The sequence below is a fragment of the Sturnira hondurensis genome, unplaced genomic scaffold (genome assembly GCF_014824575.4).
Source record: "Sturnira hondurensis isolate 20B ecotype Veracruz unplaced genomic scaffold, ASM1482457v3 Scaffold0001872, whole genome shotgun sequence".
In the NCBI taxonomy this organism is placed as follows: domain Eukaryota; kingdom Metazoa; phylum Chordata; class Mammalia; order Chiroptera; family Phyllostomidae; genus Sturnira; species Sturnira hondurensis.
Window position 1 is genome coordinate 26,580,980 of NW_028074503.1, and position 21,992 is coordinate 26,602,971.

General features: G+C 38.5%; 2 protein-coding genes across 2 annotated transcripts in view; both read left to right on the forward strand.

Annotated features, from left to right (window-relative positions):
* Positions 1-1,749, forward strand: part of LOC118980204 (netrin receptor DCC-like) — a 90,428-nt gene extending 88,679 nt beyond the window's left edge. The window contains exon 7 of the mRNA XM_037036688.1: positions 1,681-1,749. Within this exon, the coding sequence (XP_036892583.1) occupies positions 1,681-1,749 (69 nt within the window). The remainder of the gene's footprint in view (positions 1-1,680) is intronic.
* A 2,099-nt stretch (positions 1,750-3,848) lies between these two features.
* Positions 3,849-21,992, forward strand: part of DCC (DCC netrin 1 receptor) — a 113,391-nt gene continuing 95,247 nt past the window's right edge. Inside the window, exons 1-3 of the mRNA XM_037034415.1 lie at positions 3,849-4,071; positions 8,621-8,759; positions 12,693-12,800. Of these exons, the coding sequence (XP_036890310.1) occupies positions 3,913-4,071; positions 8,621-8,759; positions 12,693-12,800 (406 nt within the window). The 5' untranslated portion in view covers positions 3,849-3,912. The remainder of the gene's footprint in view (positions 4,072-8,620; positions 8,760-12,692; positions 12,801-21,992) is intronic.

Genomic DNA, 21,992 nt, shown 5'->3' on the forward strand with positions numbered 1-21,992 from the left:
TAACCTGAGGATGGGTGGGTGTCTGGGATTGTCACTTCCCCTTGTCCTCTTGCTCTGCAAGCAGCAGGCCCTTTAAGACATAGCAGCCCACTGTGGCTGGGCCTGGACTTCCCATAATTTTCATTTAGTGAGTCATCTCTGTCCTGCCTGGCAGAAAAGATGCTGACCAGCTGTTTACTGATGTGGTGGCTTTGAGCATGTGACCAGCCCTCACAAAACTGTGCTATAGCAAGTCTTTTAAAACTCTTATTATTGTATTATTATTATTTACCACAACTAAAGCCTGCAAAGAGTGGGTCACTTAGGTGACCAAACAATATATTTTTGAGCAGCACATAGTAGTAATAGAGATAGCAGAGTTCAGGTACACCGAGGAGTTTGCTCAGAAGGGCCCCTTCCAGGCATTGTAAATTTTGTTTCCCTCAGGGCAGTTGTCCATCTTTAAATCTCAGCAGGCGGCATTCCCAGTGATCTATAGTCTGTTCGATGGTAAGTCTGTTCTGATGCTAATGGACCTGGGAAATGAAATGCTACCAAAAGTTGGACATTGTGTGAGGAATTTTCTTATCAAAGACAAGTCAGTGAGGGTTTGAAGAGGAATAAATAAAACTGGCCTTTTCTGAGAGAAGAGCCTACGCTTGTCCCAGATGTGGCCAACATATTGTGTTTCCACGCGTCATGGAGAGGAAAGGCCACGTAAACAGAATCAAAGGTTAAGATTCTGGGAGGAACTCTATCAATAAGTGTGCCGTAGCGCCACACGCAAGGCATCCTTTGTCTCCGAGCTTCTGTGGAGTATTCCCATGAGCAGTCTTGGGAAAGGCCAGTACAAAGGAAATACAAAACAGAGGCAATATATGCCTCAGGCTAGAGTAAGCATCAGGCTCTGGTGTCTTCCACACACTCGTGTTCATGGGTGTCGGCATGCTCTGGAGCCCCATCTCATCCGAACATATCAGCGTGAGAGCTGAAGAAAGTGTCGGCAGGTCAGATGGGTGGGTCGAATTTCATTATGGCTGTGAAGCCTGTTACTGTTGCAAGCACAAGACAGGTTGAGCCTGGAGAAGGGAAGAGGGCAGGGGAATAATGAGGTCTGTTATTTGAATTTGTTTTTTCTCCACTGTTTTACCAAAGTCTAAATGAAGTACAATCCAGATGTCGGATTGTGTTATATTTTTAAAAGCTCTTTTTGAATGTAAATCTATTAGCTGAAAAATTCATGGGCTCTTACCAAAACATCTATTAGGAATTGAATAGGTTTCTCTTCTTAGCAGAAAGTTTGAGGCTATATTTTGTCTTTTTTAAATCTTTTTCTTTATTTTTTATTCTTTTGAATATAACCAGTGAATATCAGTGGCATATAAGGCACCCAGAAAAACTTTTAAAAAAACCTGAACAGAAGTTGTTTAGCAACAAAAGGATGTTTTTAATTGAACTACTTAGTTTGTGTCCTGAGAGAAAAAGATAATTTGCAGTATATTTAGCATCTATGAATTCAGAACAGTATTTGCCATCCACTAGAATATTCTGCTTTGTTGCAAAAGCTCTGTATCTGTGCTATCCGATACGGGAGGCACGAGCTCATGAGATCACTAAGCACTTGCAATTGGCTAGTGCAACAGAAGTGAATTTTCCACTGTATTTAATTTTAATTAATTTTAATTTAAATTGTTCCTGTAGCTAGTGGCTATTGTATTAGACAATGCAGCTGTAAAGGAGGTAGCAAGTAGAATGACAAGCCGTGCTTGAAAAAGAAAACATCCCTGAAGTAGTCAAGAAAAATTTGTCCCAGGGTAAAACATTTTTAATTACATAAATCCATAGATAAGTGCTATCAAGCAGCCGCATGACTTGGAACTTAGAGGATGCATTCTGGAACGGAGGCTTCAAGAAACTCAGCAAAAAAAAAAAATCATGAAAAATGTACTCTTCTAACACTCAGAAATAGTAGAACTGAGTATTAAGATTTCTTGAAATAGGATCACTACTTTTCAAAACCTTATGTATGGTACCTGCGAAAGGCTACATAGTTAAGATAGGTTTACCAGCAAAATTAAATTGAGCAAAGAAACAGCAAATAAGGTAAGTCATTAATAGAGCTTGGTCAAAAAGAAGTTGGTAATTTAGAGGAGGCCTTCCGTGCGCACAGCATCCTTCTGGGGTAGTCAGCTAAGAATAGGGACAAGTAAAGTAAAACCGCACCCAAGGTAGTTTGGCAACCCCTCCTTCCATTGATGCACCAGCGTGGTGACTGGGACGCTCCGGGAGGCAGCCGTGGCTCTGGCTCCCTCGTCATCATTTCCTAAATCCATTAGGCTTGAAGGGAGCCCTTCACCAAAGACACGTCAAAAACATGCAGAAAGCTTGGGCTCTGTCGTTAAATTTTAAACACACATTTCTCTCTATCTCTCTTTCTCTCTATTCTTTGTCCTTTCCTTTTGTGGTTTTTGCTTTCTGGTTTTATATTTTGCTCCGAAGACCACAGCCCAGTAAACTACTAAATAATTCATCGAAAAACAGAGGGATGAGTAGGAGCTATGCATTTGAAATGCACTGGACAAAGTGAAGTCATCATCAAAACCAGCCAGTAGCTGTTGCTCTTGCAACTGGGCTGTTTAAAATCGTCAGTTCTGTATGTGCCCTGCTGCAGGTACCTGGCATTCTAGTGGGTCTTCTCTCCCCACGTAGCATCCAATGACCCACCTGAGACCTCATCTTGGTGTGTTGTGGTGGTTGTTGTGAGTGCGAATACAGGTTGTATGATTGAAAGGTAAAATATTAAAAATGTAAATGTCTCAGTTTAAAATAAAAGTCTGAAAATTGGACTCTATCTATGACTACAAAATGAGCTCCTCTGATTCTGACATACCCAGCATAAAAATAAGTACAAGATTTTTCTAGAAAACTTTATAAAACTACACATATCATTCTGCAGATTCTGATGATATTATGGATCAAAGACTATGTGTACCTTGGCACACATGTGGTAGTTTATTCTGCCTCCCACCCAATAATATAGTCTTTCCATGGAACTTGAGTTTTTAGAACAAGGACCTTGGAAAGTAGAAATGCTTTAAAAGACTAAAAACTTAGCTGACTCTGTGAGAATGTGGGTGAAATGGACACATGTACACTTTCTCCAAGGATTTTAGTCCAAGAGAACCTGCAACACCAAGTGCTACCTGAAATCCAATGATCAGACTTACCAGTGAACAAGGTAGATCGTGGACTTGGTCAGCCTGGTTCTGTGTCATCGTAGCCACGGACCTCAGGTTCTTTGGATCTTATTTCTTATTTGTTTCTTGCCCAAACAGTATTTATGTAGGTAAAAGTTAGGCAGTAATAAAAACATTAGAGAAACAAAATCGAGTTAGAGGTGAAGAAAACAAATGAACACCAACAACAAAATGACAGGTATTAGATAGACTTGAATTTCTTTTGCGGGAGGAAATAAACCAGACACTCCTTTTACTCTTGTTATTTAAAATTATCTGTATAGTTATAAATCTGTTACTTTATATACTAGATCTTTGAAGAAGTAATGTGCAACATTAGACTTTTAAAGTATATAACTGGAAGTGGCATCCAAATTGATAAAAACCACCTCAAGGAAATGAGCAAATGAAAGAAACTGGTTATTTTCTTAATATGACAATACTATTTATGATGCATTTTCCTATTGAATTAATTGTATTTTTTTCTGTTCTTCTCATGTTCCCTTTCATCATTATTGCCATGCATTTAACTCATTGTGATGTGTTGCCACTGATGTTTATTTTTTAACTCTTTTATTTACATATTTATTTGTTTGTTTCATTTGATGGGTTTTTAAACCCAGATCCCACTGACCCAGTTGATTATTATCCTTTGCTTGATGATTTCCCCACCTCGGTCCCAGATGTCTCCACCCCCATGCTCCCACCTGTAGGTGTGCAGGCTGTGGCTCTTACCCATGATGCCGTGAGGGTCAGCTGGGCAGACAACTCTGTCCCTAAGAACCAAAAAACGTCCGAAGTGCGACTTTACACTGTCCGGTGGAGGACCAGCTTTTCTGCAAATGCAAAATACAAGGTGAAGTTCTAACTGATAGTATGAAATTCTACATGAACTGTCATTTGTGTTAATACATTGTCTTGTATGCTTCCTGGACTGTCATGAACGTTTTGCTGCAGAGACACTGAATGGAAAACTACAAAGCATTTTAATAACTTGGTAGCTCAGATTAGTATGGGAACAATTATGTCTAAGGAAACAATGCTAAGGCAAGGTAGAAAAACATCAAGAGATGCAAAATGGTGTTTGAACACCACCCAATGCTGAGTTTGTAGAAATAATTTGCTAAATAGAGCATTCTGTACAGAGGAATGCCATTTTTCTTTGAAACAACAGGGCTCTCCATTATTTTTCTGGATGGATTTTGGTGTTTGTTTGTTTCTTTTGGAATCCGGATTGACACCAAAGGCAATCCTACTAATGTCACCGAGGACTTACCTATCTAACAGTGAACTTGACTGTGAATACATAACTAGGGGATTTTTGTAACATCCTCGGAAAGCAGTCTAAGCCATTACCATTGACTTCCTCTGTTTAGCCTAGAGACACCTTCATGAAAGAAAGAAAACCCACAATGTACATGCCCCTTTAGTTAATATACATTAGATAAGGCTCCTTATTCCTGTCCTATCATCACTCAGTCACCTCATGACCCCTCTAAGAGTTCCTTAGAGATACATATTTGAGGCATTGTCCTCAATAATTTCAAGCCTCTGTCAGCCAACCACAGGAATTACATCAAATCGTTATATACTGGGACAATTTTGTTATCACCTAAGCCTGCCACACTGTAAGTATATACAAACAATACACAGGAGTAAACAAAAATGAGAAGATCAGCAAGTGATTATCAAGCACCTACGATGTCCCTAGAACCGCGCAGCTCAACATTGTTTAGTTGCCATTACTTAACATATTATTCATGATTTTGGAATGAGTAATACACTTGGCTCCATACATTGACTCCAAAGAATTCATAAGCTATTCAAATGAGATAATATACAAAAAACATACAAAAACATATTTAAAATATAAAGCTCACAAGATGGTGACTTGGTATGAATAAAGTAGCTTTGAAAACAAGAGAATAAATGTGACCCGACAGCCAAGGACACAAACGATAACTCAACCCTGGCACTCCAGTTTCTCATATTCCTCTGTACCACTCTTTATGGTCAGCCTCAGGGACAGTTGGGAAGTCCTGAGACTGTATCCAGTGTTCTTTCCATCAGACTGGCATCTTGCCTCATCCAACTTCCAGCCAGAGGTGATTGGGGGATGAAAATATCTGCATAGAATTTCTGGTTGTAAAGACCCTGATGATAAAGCAAAATCCCACCAGTAGTTTTATAAATCAACCTTTCTTCCTGAAGCTGTGGTCAATCTGCTTCTAGTCAGTTTTAATGTTTAAGTGGCATAAAATCCACCCTCCATCATAGGTCGGTTTTTAATCAAAACCATTTTTAAAAGTTTTCTTTGGTATTGCCACCATGCTAGGTTAGGTATTGGAAAAAACTCTCCAGGCATATCCAAAAAAATATAATTGATGTAAGATATTGTTGTAAGTATCCTACCCATCTCTGTAGAGCATTAGATTTAAGACTGAACAGAACTATAAATATAGACAACATTATCAGATAAGACAGTCAATGAAACATATGACAGCACTTTAAAAAAAATCTCTTTATATACATATTACCCAATTCTAAATGTACTCTAAAATAACTACTTTAAAGATTTTATGTCTATAATCACTACACTCTGTTACATTCATTTCAGGAAAAGGCCATACTTTGCCAGTATGTGAGATGTTCTGAAGGACAATAGTTGTTCTCTGCAGAATAGTCTGAGTCCCCAAATCTCTTGAGCAAAGCATTTTATTTCAGTTGAGTAATAGAATTCTCTGGTTTTGCATTTGGGACTTTTCAAACCACTGCCATAGCTATTATTGCATCCCACTTTCCACTACAGCTTTATAAGGTAGGCAGGGCATACCCACGGTCGAGGGGAAAAACAAACAAACATACATACATACATACATACATACATGAAGTCAAATTACCTGGGTACAGGGTCAGCTTCACTATGTTCTGTCATCACTTAACTTAGTCTCATTTTTTATCATTTGTATGATTTGGACATTTGCATCCACTATAAAAAAAGAAGGAAATTCTTCATAGTTGAATGTATATGTAGATGTGTTTATGAAAACATAGGTAGGTTTTTTTTTAAGATTTTATTTATTTATCTTTAGAGGGGAAGGGAAGGAGAGAGGGAGAGAAACATCAATGTGTGGTTGCTTCTCATGTGTCCCCTGCTGGGAACTGGCCTGCAACCCAGGCATGTGCCCTGATTGGGAATCGAACCTCAATACCCTGGTTCGCAGGCCCGCGTTGGATCCACTGAGCTACACTAGCCAGGGCCATAGGTAGGTTTTAACTTGAATAAATGTTCCTGGAACATTTTTTCTGCAGCTGGAACTCAGGGCGAACTGATAGCATTACCCAGAGTCTCCTCACAGGACGACTTTTCTATAGGCTTTCATTTAGTCCCAATTTCAAACCATAATCCAGACATTCATATTTTGTTTGTCCAAAACTCTGTATTGATTTTCTTTATCAAATGGAGAAATAGTCTATAATTTATTTTCCACTAAAGCTATTAATCACATGATGTCTTATGTGAATTTCCATCCCAAATACATCCCTTGACCTCTGGCTGGTGGTTCCCAGAGGCAGTGTGGGCGTCACAGTAGTTGTGAACTTGTGCAAGCCTGTCTCTGCCCTCAAGATGCTGACAACTCAAAATGGAACACCATTGAGTTGTATGCCTGCCTAAAATTATATAGCACATTAGACAATGCATGAAATATTGAAGCTAACACTGATTTAATAGTTACTCTGGCCCAGACACTATGTTTCACTTGGCTTATTTCACACTTAAATAATGCCAAAAGGTCAGTGCCGTGGTTATCTCTGTTTTATAGAAGAGGAAACTGAGGCTCAGATAGGTAGTGCCTGGGTTTTCTATGCTTACAAATCTAAGTGGCCATGATTTCCCAAAGCACTTGTAGGATAATGATGTATGATGAGCAGCAACTTTCCATGAGGTTCCTGAGAAAACTCAGTGAATGCAAGTGTGTCATTCTAGACCACAATCAAGGACAGTATTGCTTAGTGGCCTCCAGAATGTCAGTGTCCAAGCTCAAAGAGACTAATTTCGTGATGCGTGATCCTCCCCTCCCAGCTGAAGAGGTTCTCGTGGTCCCATCTCTTTCCTTAGTCTCCTCTCTGAGACTTAGAGGCATTCATGATGACAGTGAAGGAGGGCAAGATGGGGACTCATATACCAGCTGCCCATTTTGTGTTTTACCTGATGAGATTCCATCTTCTTGTGCCTACAGTTTTTTTCAGTTATTTAGGGTACACATTTTGACAGCTGTTTATGAGGTCATTGGTTTAATGGGATGGATGGCCACATCGTCAAATGTTATTTGTACAGCTAAATATTTATTTGGTTTCATAATGAGATGCAGGAATTTCATAGCTATAATCTAAGAAGGATTCATAGAGTAAAAAAATACACCACACTAGAGTAATAAGGGAGGAGATGACGTAGGTGGGCAAGGAGAGCTTTCCTTGGTTTTCTAGACATGACATATAAAAATATAGTAAATATAAAAGTCAAAGAAACTATTTAACTTTGAAAGACCAAGATCTAAATACCAAAAACTATATATATTATAAACAGTCTACATAGTCTTAAACTTGCCTGATCATATGGAAAATACAAATTAACCTCGAAGATTAACCAACTTTATTCTTCATTACCATTTTGTTCTTTCGCGTAAGCAATAAAGACAGATAATTTACTTTTGACTAAAACGTCTTTAATCTGTTATTTAAATGATTAAAAATGGATTCAGAAGACAAATAATATTAACACTAATGTAATGTTTTAATATCTATTCAATTTGCCATTCCCTTCTGGGTCGGTAACTTTGGTGACCACACTTAAATGTGTGTTTGATGTGACGTGTGCACAAAATAAGAAAACCACATGACACAACATTGCTTTTGTCCATTTTCTGTATAATAGCCACACAGGTTCTTGAATCATCAAAAATTTGTACCATAAAGGCTTTTTGCAAGAATTATAAGCAGAATTCTAAAAACTTGATTTTATTACCAGTGAAAAATAAGCATAATGATCTATGTAACATGCATAATATTAAAAACTGAAAAAAAAAGTATGATTACAAGTAAATTGAAGTTAAAGATGTGGAATTGACTGAAGGAAACAGAATTGGTCTTGTCACCATGGTGACTGCCTCACTTGTAAAATGTATCAGCTAGCTGCCCCAATATAGCGCAATGCCTGGGTTTGTGGATGACGTTTTGGATGTACCACCAGCCAGTGCAAACCAGTTGACAGAAAGGAAGTAAAGTCAGCGCTGTGTCCAAGCTCTCTAGACTCCTTTTTTGTCTTATTTGATAGTCTTCTTACATCTTGATTTACCAAGTTGATGGAGTTCATTGTTTCCTCTGCTTATTTCCCACTGGTATAGTCAGAAGACACAACAGCTCTGAGTTACACAGCAACAGGCCTCAAACCAAACACCATGTACGAGTTCTCGGTCATGGTAACAAAAAACAGAAGGTCGAGCACGTGGAGCATGACTGCACATGCCACCACATATGAAGCAGGTATGTGAAAAAAGCTGGCTTCAAAATCTCTGCTTCTGATATTTGGTAATGGTGTTGCCCAGGTTCTGTGGAAATTGGAACATAGTGCATTTTGATGCCTAAATTATACCTGATCTTATATAAAACATCTTATACTTTACAGTTCATAGCACTTTAAAATTAATATTTTCCTCTCTGTTCTAGAAAAGGAGAAATTGAATCCCTAATGGATTAAGTAATTTGGTTTTAATCTGGGCATTAACACAGGGAATTTGAATAGAAATTCTTTTAAGGTGTTTGCATAAAGGTCAAAATCTGCACATTGAACTCTCTGTGTCCCAAGCATTCGTGTCATTGATCAACAGTCATGGTAGATATTTACCTTTTTGGAAAGAAATTAGATAAAAAATAAAACATTGCATTATAACAGTAGTTGAATGAATTCTTCCCCTAAATAGCCGCAGCTAGACCTGGGAGGCTGTTTCTGGGTGGCCACGTTCACTCTTTAGAAATAAGAGAACACAATGGAGAACCTTCATGCGATTTGAAGTAGTTCAAATCTAGGGTAAAAGCAATTCACTGTAAATTTTACCAGTCACTTTTACTGTGGATCATCGATGTTGAGTTTATAACCCTCACAGACATGCAGGGCGTTCATAGTTTACAGGGGTCCAACATCAGAAGAACACAGGGCTTACTTACCATGCTTTTTGATTGGTTGTGTGGTATTATATCATATAATTTTTTTAAAATATGATGATAAAACTCTTCTCTGGGTAAATTGAATTTCTCTTTCTATTTCTCCCATGGCTTTGCAGTTCTAATTTTTATTTTTGGTTACCACGCTAAATCAGAGATTCACTGTACTTTTAGGTTTTCCTGGAAACTTTTTTTCTATAAGAAGTTTTCTAGTTCACCTGGTTCAATTTCAACATCCTTTGTTTCTCTTTTATATGTTTACATATATTAATTCCTTCTCCTAGAATTTTGCCCTGAATGCCAATGTTCACGTCTCCTTTTGAAGACTAGGACAAACTGAATGAGTTATGTTCTATGGGGAGAATGAAAACTCTGCCCTTTCTTTTTACTTAAAATGAGACAGAGTTAAATATAAACCACCAAGACATCTGGTCTTCCCTGAGTGAAAGAGAATGAGAAGTAATTTCCTCTCAAAGGACACAAATTCATTCATTTTTATCTTTCGTAAGCATAAAATGCACACCAACATCTGACTTGATAAATGTACCCTATTGATTTCTCATCAACTGCCTAACCTTGTAGGGACACCGATGGTGAGACCCATTGCTGACAAAAAGATATTAACTTTTACAAATGTGGGTAGGAAGAAGGGTGATCGTCAAAACAGACAATGATCTGGACAAAGGTGTAAATAGCATGTGGATGAGATCTCTGGGCGATGATGAGAAGCAAGAAGTAATTCACAAGTGTCTGCCGGTTTTATAATGTGAGAAGGAAATGAAGTGGATGAAATGACTTTAGAGTTTGCTTCTAATTCTGCAATAACATAAAGACTAGAGGGGCTGAACTGATAGGCGCGTGTGCTGAAATTGCTCACAATAAAGACAAGGGTGGCAGGCAGACTCTTGAAACAAAACATTTCATTCTGCCCAGGTGATGGATACTTAATTTTACTCTAGTTAGTTTAAGTAAAATAAAAATGACTGCAAGGGCACCTGAAATAATGGGTGCTGGGAAGGGACAGAAACCCAAGGTGCTCCCAGGCTTTAGAGAGGAAGAACTATTGACCCACCATTTAAAGTATTGCCATCACAGTGGTTTGACTTGGTGTTTTTCTTTTCAAATTAACATTCAGTTTCCCAGAGAGAGAGAGAGTCCACAGCTAAGGAAAGAGTGACCCTGAAGTTCACAGTACACAGAGCAGAGCTGGTTCCCAAAGAAAAGAGCCGAGTGCTTCTCCAAATGGAGGAAGAAGGGACGAGATGTTGCACAGTCCAAATACAAATGTCCATCAGGATTTCCATGGCTGGAAATCTTCTAAATCTCGAATATTCCTTTCTATTCCTGCACTTAAAAAATCAAGCACGGAAAGAAATAAGAACCAGGCAAACCACAGGGCAATACTTGTCTAGTCAAGTGAGATATTTAATCATGAGTTTCCAATAATGTTCATTTATAATTGTCAGGTCCTGACGTAGAGACTTGGCATAAAAATTAAAGAGAATACAGCCAATATCTCTGAGAGAACTATCATCTAATAGAGGAGGAAAAATATTTGTTGAACCTGAAGCAACATGAGAAATATAATTACAGAATTTTGGGCAAGTTGAAGTCAGAGCATATTTATACAGGTATAACTTCTGTATGGAGAAATAAAGGGAGGGTTCACAAAAGAAATAATGATTGATCTATGGCCTGGATGGATCATCAGGTACCCATTCCAGAGCCTTCCAAAGGAAGGGGACAGTGTGTGCAAAAGTGCACAAGCCAGTATCAGAAAGATGTCACCCAGTCCAGAGACACTTGGAGTGGTTCAGAGTGACAGGGCACAGTATTTACAGACAACGGGCAGTGAGGCTGAAAAGAAAGTAAAGTGTAAGGCCTGCAGGGCCCGATGTTTATTATGTATTGTTACGTATTTCGATTTAATCCAAAGAGGATGGGTAGTCAAAGAAGAATTTCTAAAAGATCGCTCCAGGCGTGAGATTGGAGAGAGGCAGAACAGATATTCTGTTTGGTTTAGTAGGGATAATTGAAGAAGTTAGGACCATATTTTTTTCCCCAGATATAAGGAAATAGTGTGCATGTCGTATGATAGTTCTACGCATTTGAGCTATTGATTTCAATACCAGAATCTGTTCACCAACGTGCATGGCTTTCCAGGTGTGGCTTTTTAGGATCATGGTCACCACTGATTGGTTGGCACTAGGGGAGAGACTGCTTGATCAGTGTGTCTGATCCTGATGTCAGCCAGGAAGTCACTTCGCCTGGTTCTGCTGCTTCTCTGGGCCTGGAGCTGAAACATAACTGAGGCCTAGACACCATCTCTAGTTTGACTGAAACTCTATCTCTGTGGTCAGCAGACCTGAGACTTTGCTCCTGAAATTATCTGATGCTCCTCAGAACCTCATTGTCCTGAGGGCTGGGTGATTACGGTAGTAGTCCTGGAAGGGATAAGGAGGTAGGTGGGTCAGGGTGCTGGGCGGGGCCAGTTTGAGTCAAAGGAAAGAAAGGAGAAAAAGTTATGGTAGAGAAATGAAGTTTCTATGTGGTTACATCAGCCTAAAATAGTCCTTATACCAAAAAGGCATGTTTTGGGGTGACAAACACTGCTCCCCTTCAACAACATGTGGGAAAAGCTCTAAGAAAGGCAGGCTTTTCTGCCATCTAACTTCCTGCCGGGTTGATACTCAGACCCTCATAAATTCCTTGCCTCCTCTATTTTCAAATATTTCTCTGCCTTCTTGTTAGGAGATAACTGGTGTGTTACCTAAACAAGAGGTTTTGACCTATGTTTAAATTTATTCTTTGTGGCTTTTAAGGAAATACAGAATTAAGTGACATTTTCAATCATAAATCATCCGGAGCATAACACAATTGTATCTGATGGAAACATGTAGTCATTCATCTCACAATGTGTGTGTGCATTCGTTTGCTCTATTAGGCTTCTCGCCTTTTCAGTGTGGCACTCACTGGAAAATACCAGCTACACTCTTTTCCTCCGTAATCACGCATATTCTCCTCCCTCCACGTTCACTCCTTTGGAAGTCATTTAATTTCTTTTAAAAAACAGAAATATCTGTGTTGTTTGTATGCTTATTTAATTCAAGTACTTGAGATAAATTGTAAACGGTGAAATAAGCATGATATACTGCATGATGGATTCCGAGTGTCAACATCATGATTAGGAGCCCCATAAATGTCTGCTCTCTTTCACATGCAATGACAAGGCCCTGTCTCCCTTTCATCTCGCAGCCCCGACCTCTGCTCCCAAGGATCTGACAGTCATTACTCGGGAAGGGAAGCCTCGCACAGTCATTGTGAGCTGGCAGCCTCCCTTGGAAGCCAACGGGAAAATTACTGGTAAGTACCTCAGCTTTATTTTGAGGGTTGCTCTGCTTGGCCATGACTGCTAACTGCGAGGGCACTGCTCATGCCTTTGGTGTGTTAGTTTTCTGTTTCGGCATCTCAGTGGACTCCCCGACCCTTCCTAATGGTCGCTTCCTGCCCACACTGTCGGCACTGACTGTGGGATTCTTCTGATGGGCACACGCATAGGCACACATACACATTGGACTTAAGGGGCCTCCTGAAAGATGTGTCCTTCAGTTAGCATAGACCGTTTGCTTTTTATTCGGGGCGGCATGAGGACAACCTTCTAATGGAATGCCTGTGAGCACAAATGACTAAAAAGGAGCCCATGTTTGGCAATTATAAAACAATAAAGACACCTAATGACCATGTATTTCTGGATGGCACATATGAAGAAGATTTGTCTGGGCAGGCTTTTAGTTTCTCACTTGGCTTTTAGCTTCTTACTTAAATGCTAAGGTTCAGAAAACACTTAATACTGACTGACAGAAATTGAACTTAATGACTATTTCACAGTGACAGATTTTATTTTGCCAAATATTGCTGATAATATCAATGCCTAATTAAGGCATCCATTAGAAGCCTGTAATGTTAATTTAGTATGAAAAATATAATGGAGTTCTATTATGGATTTTGCATTTAAATGATCACTTCAGTCTTTTAATAGACATCTCCATAGCATATGATTATTATGAAAATATTGTATAACTAAAGATGTGCACATTATAGTCTAATTAGCTTGAACCAGTGGGTTAGGCACATGTAAAAGTCACTTCTTTTCATTTTCGTTTTGGCTTATAAGAGGGCGGCAGCACTATTATAAATTAGCAAAGTAATTCAGTCATTCTGTGATGCAGAGATAAGCATAGAAATTGTAGTTCAAATGACACTTGTGCTTTATGTGAGTTACTTTCTGAATTTTACAAAATGAAAAGAGAATGGGGAAGTTCCAAATGTGGTGCAAATATAAGTTGAAGACTTGTTTTCTCTAGGAAATTACTCTTAGTGCAATAGCTAACAGAATTTTCATTTGAGCTGACAAACAGAGGGAGAGAAGAGGAACATAAAATCTTCCCCAACTCTTATGTGCTCAGCTGTCACTCTGCCAGGCTTTTTAAAATTGAGACTGACTCAGTCTAATTTTCTTCTTATTTTCCCCTTAGCGTTATGATCTATTTTCATTGGTTCTATTTCAGCACCTTTATAGGTTTTGATTGGTTGTGCACGATGACTATTTTGCTATCTTACAAACTTATTTATAAACTTATGGTAATTCAACAGATAATAAGTTCAAAAAACAATAGAAGTTTTCTACATCAACACAAGTTTTGGGGGGAATATATTTTTTCTTAAAGGATAAAATAAGGCATATATTACCCAATTTTCCACCCTCATTTAAATAAATCTCATCAAATAGTCAATGTAAACAGTAGAATGTGTTTTCAACTGAAAGGAATTTTTATTTTGCTTTTCAACAGAAAATAAATGGAAAAATGCAAATTGATTTAAGCAAAAAACTTAGTTTGCTAAAATTACAGTGTATACACAAGACCTTGTCCCACATATTTTATGTGGAGTTATATAATAGTTCCCACAACTAAAAATTTCATTTCTAATAATGGTGTGATAAAAGTATGGGAGGCAATACCTTTTACCTTTAAAGCTTAGAACTCATTTATAAAGACCAAGTTGTGATTTTCAAGTGGGAATATTTTGACTCAATTCAACAGGGAGCAAACACTAATAACCCACAAGGTAACTTCCATTCCATACATATTTTGATCCTTTCAATCAAATTACTTTTAAAAAATAGGTTGATAAAACATTCAAACTAAAGGCCATTAAGCAGAAGGCCCAGGGTTGCTACACTCTGTTTCTCAGGAAAGTCAAAGGAAGATGTAAGCTCTTGCCCAGTGTGTGAGACACATATGAGCCCACGTGGAGCCATGTGCTCCCTTCCTACCTTTCTCCCCCTTTGCTTCCCTGAGTCCTTGCACGCATGCAGAGGTGGGACAGGGTGGTTAAGAATTGAGAACCTGAGCTTCCGAGGGAGATGCCAGGCAAGTTATTTAACCGCCCAGAGTCTCACTTTCTCATCTATAAAATAAAGGCAGGAACAGAACCTCTTTTGTAGGATTGTTATAATAAAGTGCCTAGAAAAGTCTCTGATGGCTAGCAAGTACTGAAACAAATGAGCTATTAATATTCCAACTTGAAATCCAGTCTAGGAAGAGGCTTTACTAATGTGCTTCACATGGTACCCAGATCATCAGTTTGTAAATATATACACTTCAAAAAGTTTAAACAAAAAATAGAAAAAGAGGATGAAAAAGACCCCAGTAATGCCAGTGTCTAATGAAATTCCTTGATCATAAACTGGCATCTTAAGAATCTAGACTGACATTTTCAGAATAACGTGGTTCAAAATGAATTAAACATTTATTATATGCTTCCCATTCTGCTAAGCACTTTACAATTGTAAGTGCTCCTATATTCCATTTATTCCATTTTGAAATGAAGAAATGAGGGCCTTCTCTGGGGTAAATACCTTCCTGAAAGCCAAATAACCACAAAGTAGCCCAACTGGTAGATGTTCAGTGAAAAAACTGTGTTTACAAAGTGGCGGCCCCTGAATACCAGAGAAGCCATGAGACCACAGACTGAGTTGGACAAGTCCAGCTTGTCAGTTAATGAGTTGAATAGGGAATCGCATGCAAAAAGTGGGTCCTGGGAGGCAACAGGATGGTCAGATGCCCACATTTTTTACCCATGTGTGGGTGATCAGGGAGAACCAAGAGGACACATACCAGGGTGAGCCAAGAGATAGACAAAATCAAGGGCACCTTGCCCTAGAGGAAGACTTCATGGAAATTTCATGATTATGCAGAAGTTTCTGTACACATCCCAGAGTCCACCAGAAGGAATAGGAGCAGTGGGGAGGTAGGGGATGAGGGTCAAAGGTCTGGCCTTTCAGAAGTTAAACTGGTTATTAGCTTCAAGATGGAGTGAGCTTTCAAGATGGCATCAACTCTGTCCATACACTAGGATTTAAAATTCAGGTTCATATGCTTAGCTAGTACACTATGTGTACCAACTTATTAGTATTCTATTCTGGTGGTCCAAATCAGTGATTTTCTATTGATTTATGCTTTCATTTATCTGAGGAGAGATTGAGCATGGTATTTTCCAAGTGATTTTAATGCAGCTGGAGTTGTGAAGCATTGATCTAAATACACACATCACCCAACATTATATAGATCAAAGACCTACATAGATGGAGGGAAGAGTTGGATCTTCCAAGATTTTTTCTTCTCATTGCTGTCTAATGGTGAAGGTTGTACTTGCCTTTTCTGTGGCATTTGATGACTCTACTCCAATTTCTTTCCCTTCAAATTCTCTTCTCACTTTACTTTTATAAAATCACCTAACCATTTTTTTCTTCCCATTTCTAGTCTATAGCTCAGTCTTGTTAGCAGACATTTCTTCCATCTATTCCTTCAGTGTTGCTTCCCAGAATGCAGATCTTTTTATTCTCTTTGTTACTTTCTCTGAAAATGTGTCTGTATTATAGCCAGGGCTTCAGTGAGCACAAATTTAAGTCTCTTAAATCTGTATCTCCAGCTAAGTATTTCTAAATATACAATATATACTACCTCATATTGTACATTTCCATTTGCCTGTCTTATAGATATCTCATTTCCCTCTCACTCCCTTTCTTCCTCACTCTCTCTTTTTTTTATGTCTCTCACCTACTATAACCAGCTAAATAATGGACTATTGTACTCAGTAATAGGTTTTAAGACCATCCAGAAATGTAAACCCAGCTGGGCACTCATGATATAATCATATCTGTCTGCATATTTTTACTCCCTCATTTTGAAAGCCTCTACAGTTCACCTGGTTGCATAAGTTGGAAATTTAGCCTCCTCAATTTCTTCTTCATTGCCTTCCCATATAATCAAGAGAGAAAATCAAATACATATAGTACAAGGCTCAAATTTTTATGAGAACAGACTTCAGATTTTATTCAGTGCTTTCTCCCTAATGATAATATTCTGTCCATATTAAGAAAGGTAATTAATAAATATTTATTGAGTAGAATAATGATTGAATCACTGTTAAATTCATTGTTTCACATGAAGTCAACATTTTAGCTCTTCCAAATATGACACATTTCTTAAGATTTATTAATATTAAGAAAGAAAGAAAAGGGAGAAAGAAAGGCTGTAGCATTTACTAAATAGTTACTAGATAGAATGTAATTTAATAGAAATACCCACAAACACAAAGTACTTAAATGCATTATCACAGCAACTTATTTTCAGATGCCAGAATTGAGACATACTTAGGCTAAGTAAGTTGCTCAAGCTTATACAGCTAGTCAACGTTAGAGCTATGACCTGAGGTCAAATATTCCTGAATCTATTGCCTATTATTTTTGACCAAAAAAAAAAAGAGAAAGAAATGGGTTCTTCCTTCCTTGTGTACTTACTTATGAACACAATTATTAGAATCAATTGTTTTGTCACTGAAAAGCTCTCACTGGGCTGAGCTCCTTGTTGGTAGGGGTCATCTGATCTTCCTTGCATGTCACAGTTACCTGAGCTGTGGAAGGGAATCAGTAATGAATGACAAGACATACGGAAGAGGACAGAGGAGAGAAGAGAGATAGCATTGAACACTTGGACATTTTGCTTCCAGAATTGCAACTACCTATTTGTAAAAGTAGAGCCAAAATAACAGATGTATGGTATTATGTTTTATATGTATTTAGACAAATGTTGTTCCATTATGGGAGTGTTCAGATGGGTTAGCAATCCCAGGTCTTACAACCTATGGTGGGATTTATACTTCATTACATGACCATCTGTGGAGGTAAAAGACAAAAGCAAAGTACAAAAAAGTAGGAGAAAACAAAGAAGAAAAACAGATACTTGGACACAGAGAAATATGAGATAGAAAAAGGTAGTGAGAAACCAATGAATTTGTTCCAACCTATTTGGTTATATGGAAATCTATATGGTAAGACTTAAGAAAAATGGACATAATACCCCCCAAACACACCAAACTTACATACTTAAATGAAACTGTACGCTTTATGTAAGGCAAATTTGTAGTTTTGAATGATGTAATGAGTTTCTATTCCACATCTCAGTTATCAAATCCACACACACACACAAAAATAAGAATAAAAAAATAGGTTTTCCATCAGTATCAGGAAATTGCTTAAATACAATATGAAATGGTCTGAACCTGATTTGTATCTTCAACCTTACTTGATTCTAAAATTGCCATTCTAGATGCTTAAATAGTTTTTACATAGAAAACAAAAGGACAGTGAAGGCAAATATTTTATTCTCACTTGATACTAAAGAAAATGAGGAAAAACTGTAGCTGACTGTGATGGAACACAATTCTTCAAACTTTCAGCTTCATCATACACTTAAAATATTCCATGAAAACTTTAACAATTTCATTAAATGTCATGAATGTAAAACATTTATGCTTTCTGGCTAGGGCATTTCATTCAATAAGTGAATTTGAATACCTATTATGTGAAGACAATTTTATCAGGAAATTTTTGAAGAATAAAATGTAATATAAGATATGGCTCCTAAAATAAAGAAATGCTTTATTCTCTTGAAGAAATAGGACATATACATAATAAAAACTAAAAAAAATTATTACAAATACCACAGTCTTGAGCCCTGGCTGGTGTAGCTCAGTGGATTGAGCACAGGCCTGTGAACCAAAGGATCATGGTTCAATTCCCAGTCAGGGCACATGCCTGGGTTGCAGGCTGGTTCCCTGCAGGCCAACTCCCAGCAGGGGATGCACACAAAGGCAACCATACATTGATGTTTCTCTCCCTCTCTCCTTCCCCTCTAAAGATACATAAATAAATAAAAAAATAAAAATAAAAATAAAAAAAAAAACAAAACAAATACCACAGTCTTCTATTTGGGGACAAGACTGGAGACTGGTCTGGTTCAAAGAATGTTAGGAGATTTTATTGATGTTGATCATGAGAGCTCAGTTATATATGAATGTACACCCATGGGTCAGATGACTATTTTATCCAGTGATACTTCACAATCCCTTTCAAATTACAATCTCCGAGTTTTAATATTAACCAGAGAAAGCAGTCATACAACCTTTATATGTTTTGCAGAATTCTTTATCTTGGCCTTTTGTCTTCCCCTAAGCTCTCTGCATCTTAGGACATTCATGTCTGTAGCATTAACATCTCAACAAATGCCAAAAATATATACAAATTTCACCTATCAACTTAACAGTGACTCCTAACCTTGCTTAAACACAGAGATCATCTGTGGTGTGGATTACTGGGGTTGTATTTAACTATTGTAGTATCTATTAGTATGCTACAATATCACTCCAAACTTAGCAGTTAAAACAACACACTTTCACTCTCTCATTATTTCTGTTAGTCAGGAAACCAGGCACAGCTTAGTTGAGTACTGTGCTTCAGGGTCTCTTACAAGACAGCACTTGTGGTTTTAAACTAGACAAATGTCTCATTTGAAGCTTGACTGGGGAAATATCTGTGTCCAAGTTTATGTGGTTGTTGGTGGGATTCAGTTTCTTACTGGCTGTTGATTGGAGCTCACCCTCAGTTCCTTGCCATATGGTTCTCTCCATCTGGCAGCTTATTTCATCAAAGCTGATAAAGGAGTGTATAGAGTCTGATAGAAAGATAGAAGTTATAGTTTTATGCAAAATAATCACAGAAGTGATAGTTCATCACATTTTCTGCGCCCTATTGGTTAAAGTAAGACTTGAGACTTCTGGTCAAGATGGTGGCACAGGCAGATGGTTCACCTCTTTGCACAACCACATCAAAATTTCAACTACAATATAGAACAACCGCCACTCATAACCATCAGAAATCAAGTTCAATGGAAGCCTGACAACTATGGAATTGAAGAAGCCATATCCATCCAGATTGGTAGGAGGGGCACAGATGCAGAATGGGCTGGTCCCTCACCCACATGCAGTGGATAAAAAATGGGGAGAGCTATCTTGTGGATAGCAAGGAGTCCCAGCCCCACACCAGGCCCCCTAACCCAGAGTTCCAGTGCCAAGAAGATAAGTCCCCACAACTTCTGGCTGCAAAAGCCAACAAGAATTGACTCAGTGTAAGTAACTGCTGGATCCCCAAGCAGTTCTTCTTAAAGAACCCACACAGAGACTCACCTACTCAGATTCACTCCCTCTGAGCTCCAGCACCAGGGTAACAGGTTGAAGGGCACCAGTGGTATACTGGGGAAGATGAGGTACCTGGCATTAAGGCAAGCAGGGGGCATTGTCCTTTTTCTAAATGCTTTCCAGAGCCAGCAAACTAGCACCATATCTGAGACTCCATCAACCTGGCTAACACAGTTTGACCTACCTTGGAGATCACCAGAAACTCCACCCCACACAAATTATGGGCCCACCCAAGCTATTTTTCCATATGAACAGCTGTCTTAGGGCATGCCTCACATCTTCCTAAATCCTCTCAAACAAGCAACAGCTGGCCCCAGTGAATCCTAGGACCAGAACTAGAAGTAGCCAGCCTAGATTCACAGCTTAGGTTCTTCTGGAATCTCCAAGGCCAGCACAAGTAGCAGCCATCTCAGATTGTTTTATAGCTCATGAGAGTGGCCCCAGGCAGAACATTGGTGTGATCTGACCTTGGCCTGCACCTCCTGTGAAATCCCAGAGCCTTTACACCCAGTGGACAACTAAAACCCACTTCAGAGCACCATTACCCTGCCCCTGCACAGCTGATCCTCCACAGAGGGAAGATATGGTGATAAGTGGTCATAGCCAATCCTTGCAGCTGACTGGCCTGAGTAAATCCCTCCCATCCCCATCCATCTGCCAACAGGAACCAGGGCTCAACTCCAGGAGAAGGGTATACTGAGACCACATAAAAGGTGTATCTTGAGTACCCACATTGAGCAATGGGGAGATGGTGCCACTGGACTCTACAAGACAAATACTATATTAGCCCACAGTACCAAAATATGTAGTTGATGCAGATCTACCTAATACACAGAAACAAGTACAGGGAGGCTACCAAAATGAGGAGACAAAGAAACATGGCCCAAATGAAAGAACAGATCAAAGCTCCAGAAAAAGAGCTAAGTAAAATGGAGATAACCAATTCATTAGATACAGAGCTCAAGATACTGGTTATAAGGTTGCTCAAGGAACTTAGTGAAGATTTCAACAGCATAAAAAAGATCCATCAGAAATGAAGGAGACACTAATGGGAATAAAGAGCAATTTACAGGGAAATAGCAGTAGAGTGGATAAAGTTGAGATTCAAATCAATGATTTGGAACATAAGAAAGAAAAAAGCAGCCAATCAGAACAAGAAGAAAAAAGAATTAAAAAAAAATGAGGATAGTAAGCAGCCTTTGGGACAACTTCAAGAAGTCTAACAATTGATCATAGGGGTTCCAGAAGGAAAAGAGAAAGAGCAAGAAATTGGAAACATATTTGAAAAAATAATAAAAGAACACTTCCCTAAGTTGATGAAGGACATATAGACATGCAAGTTCAGGAAGCACAGGGAGTCTCAAACAAGATGAATACAAAGAGGATCGCTCTAAGACACATCATAATTAAAACGCCAAAGGTTAAAGATAAAGAGAGAATCTTAAAAGCAGCAAGAAAAAAGAGGTTAGTTGCATACAAGGGAGTTCCCATAAGACTCTAAGCTGATTTCTCAAAAGAAACTAGAAGGGAATGGCTAGAAGGGAATGACAAGAAATGTTCAAAGTCATGAAAAATAAGCACCTACAGCCAAGATTACTCTATCTAGCAAAGCTATTATTTAGAATCAAAAGGCAGATAAAGAGCTTCCCAGATAAGAAAAAAACTAAAGTTCATCATCACCAAACCATTGTTATATGAAATGTTAAAGGGACTTGTTTAAGAAAAAAAGATCAAAACTATGAACAATAAGAGGACAAAAATACATATCTATCAACAATTGAATCTAAAAAACAAACTGGCAAACAAGAACAGAGACAGACTCGTGAATATGGAGAGCATTTTCATGGTTGCCAGCAGGGAGGGGAGTGTGGGAGAGTGGGTGAGAGGTTAGGAGATTAAGAAGTGTAAATAAGTGGTTGAAGAATAGCCATGGGGATGTAAAGTACAGTGAAGGAA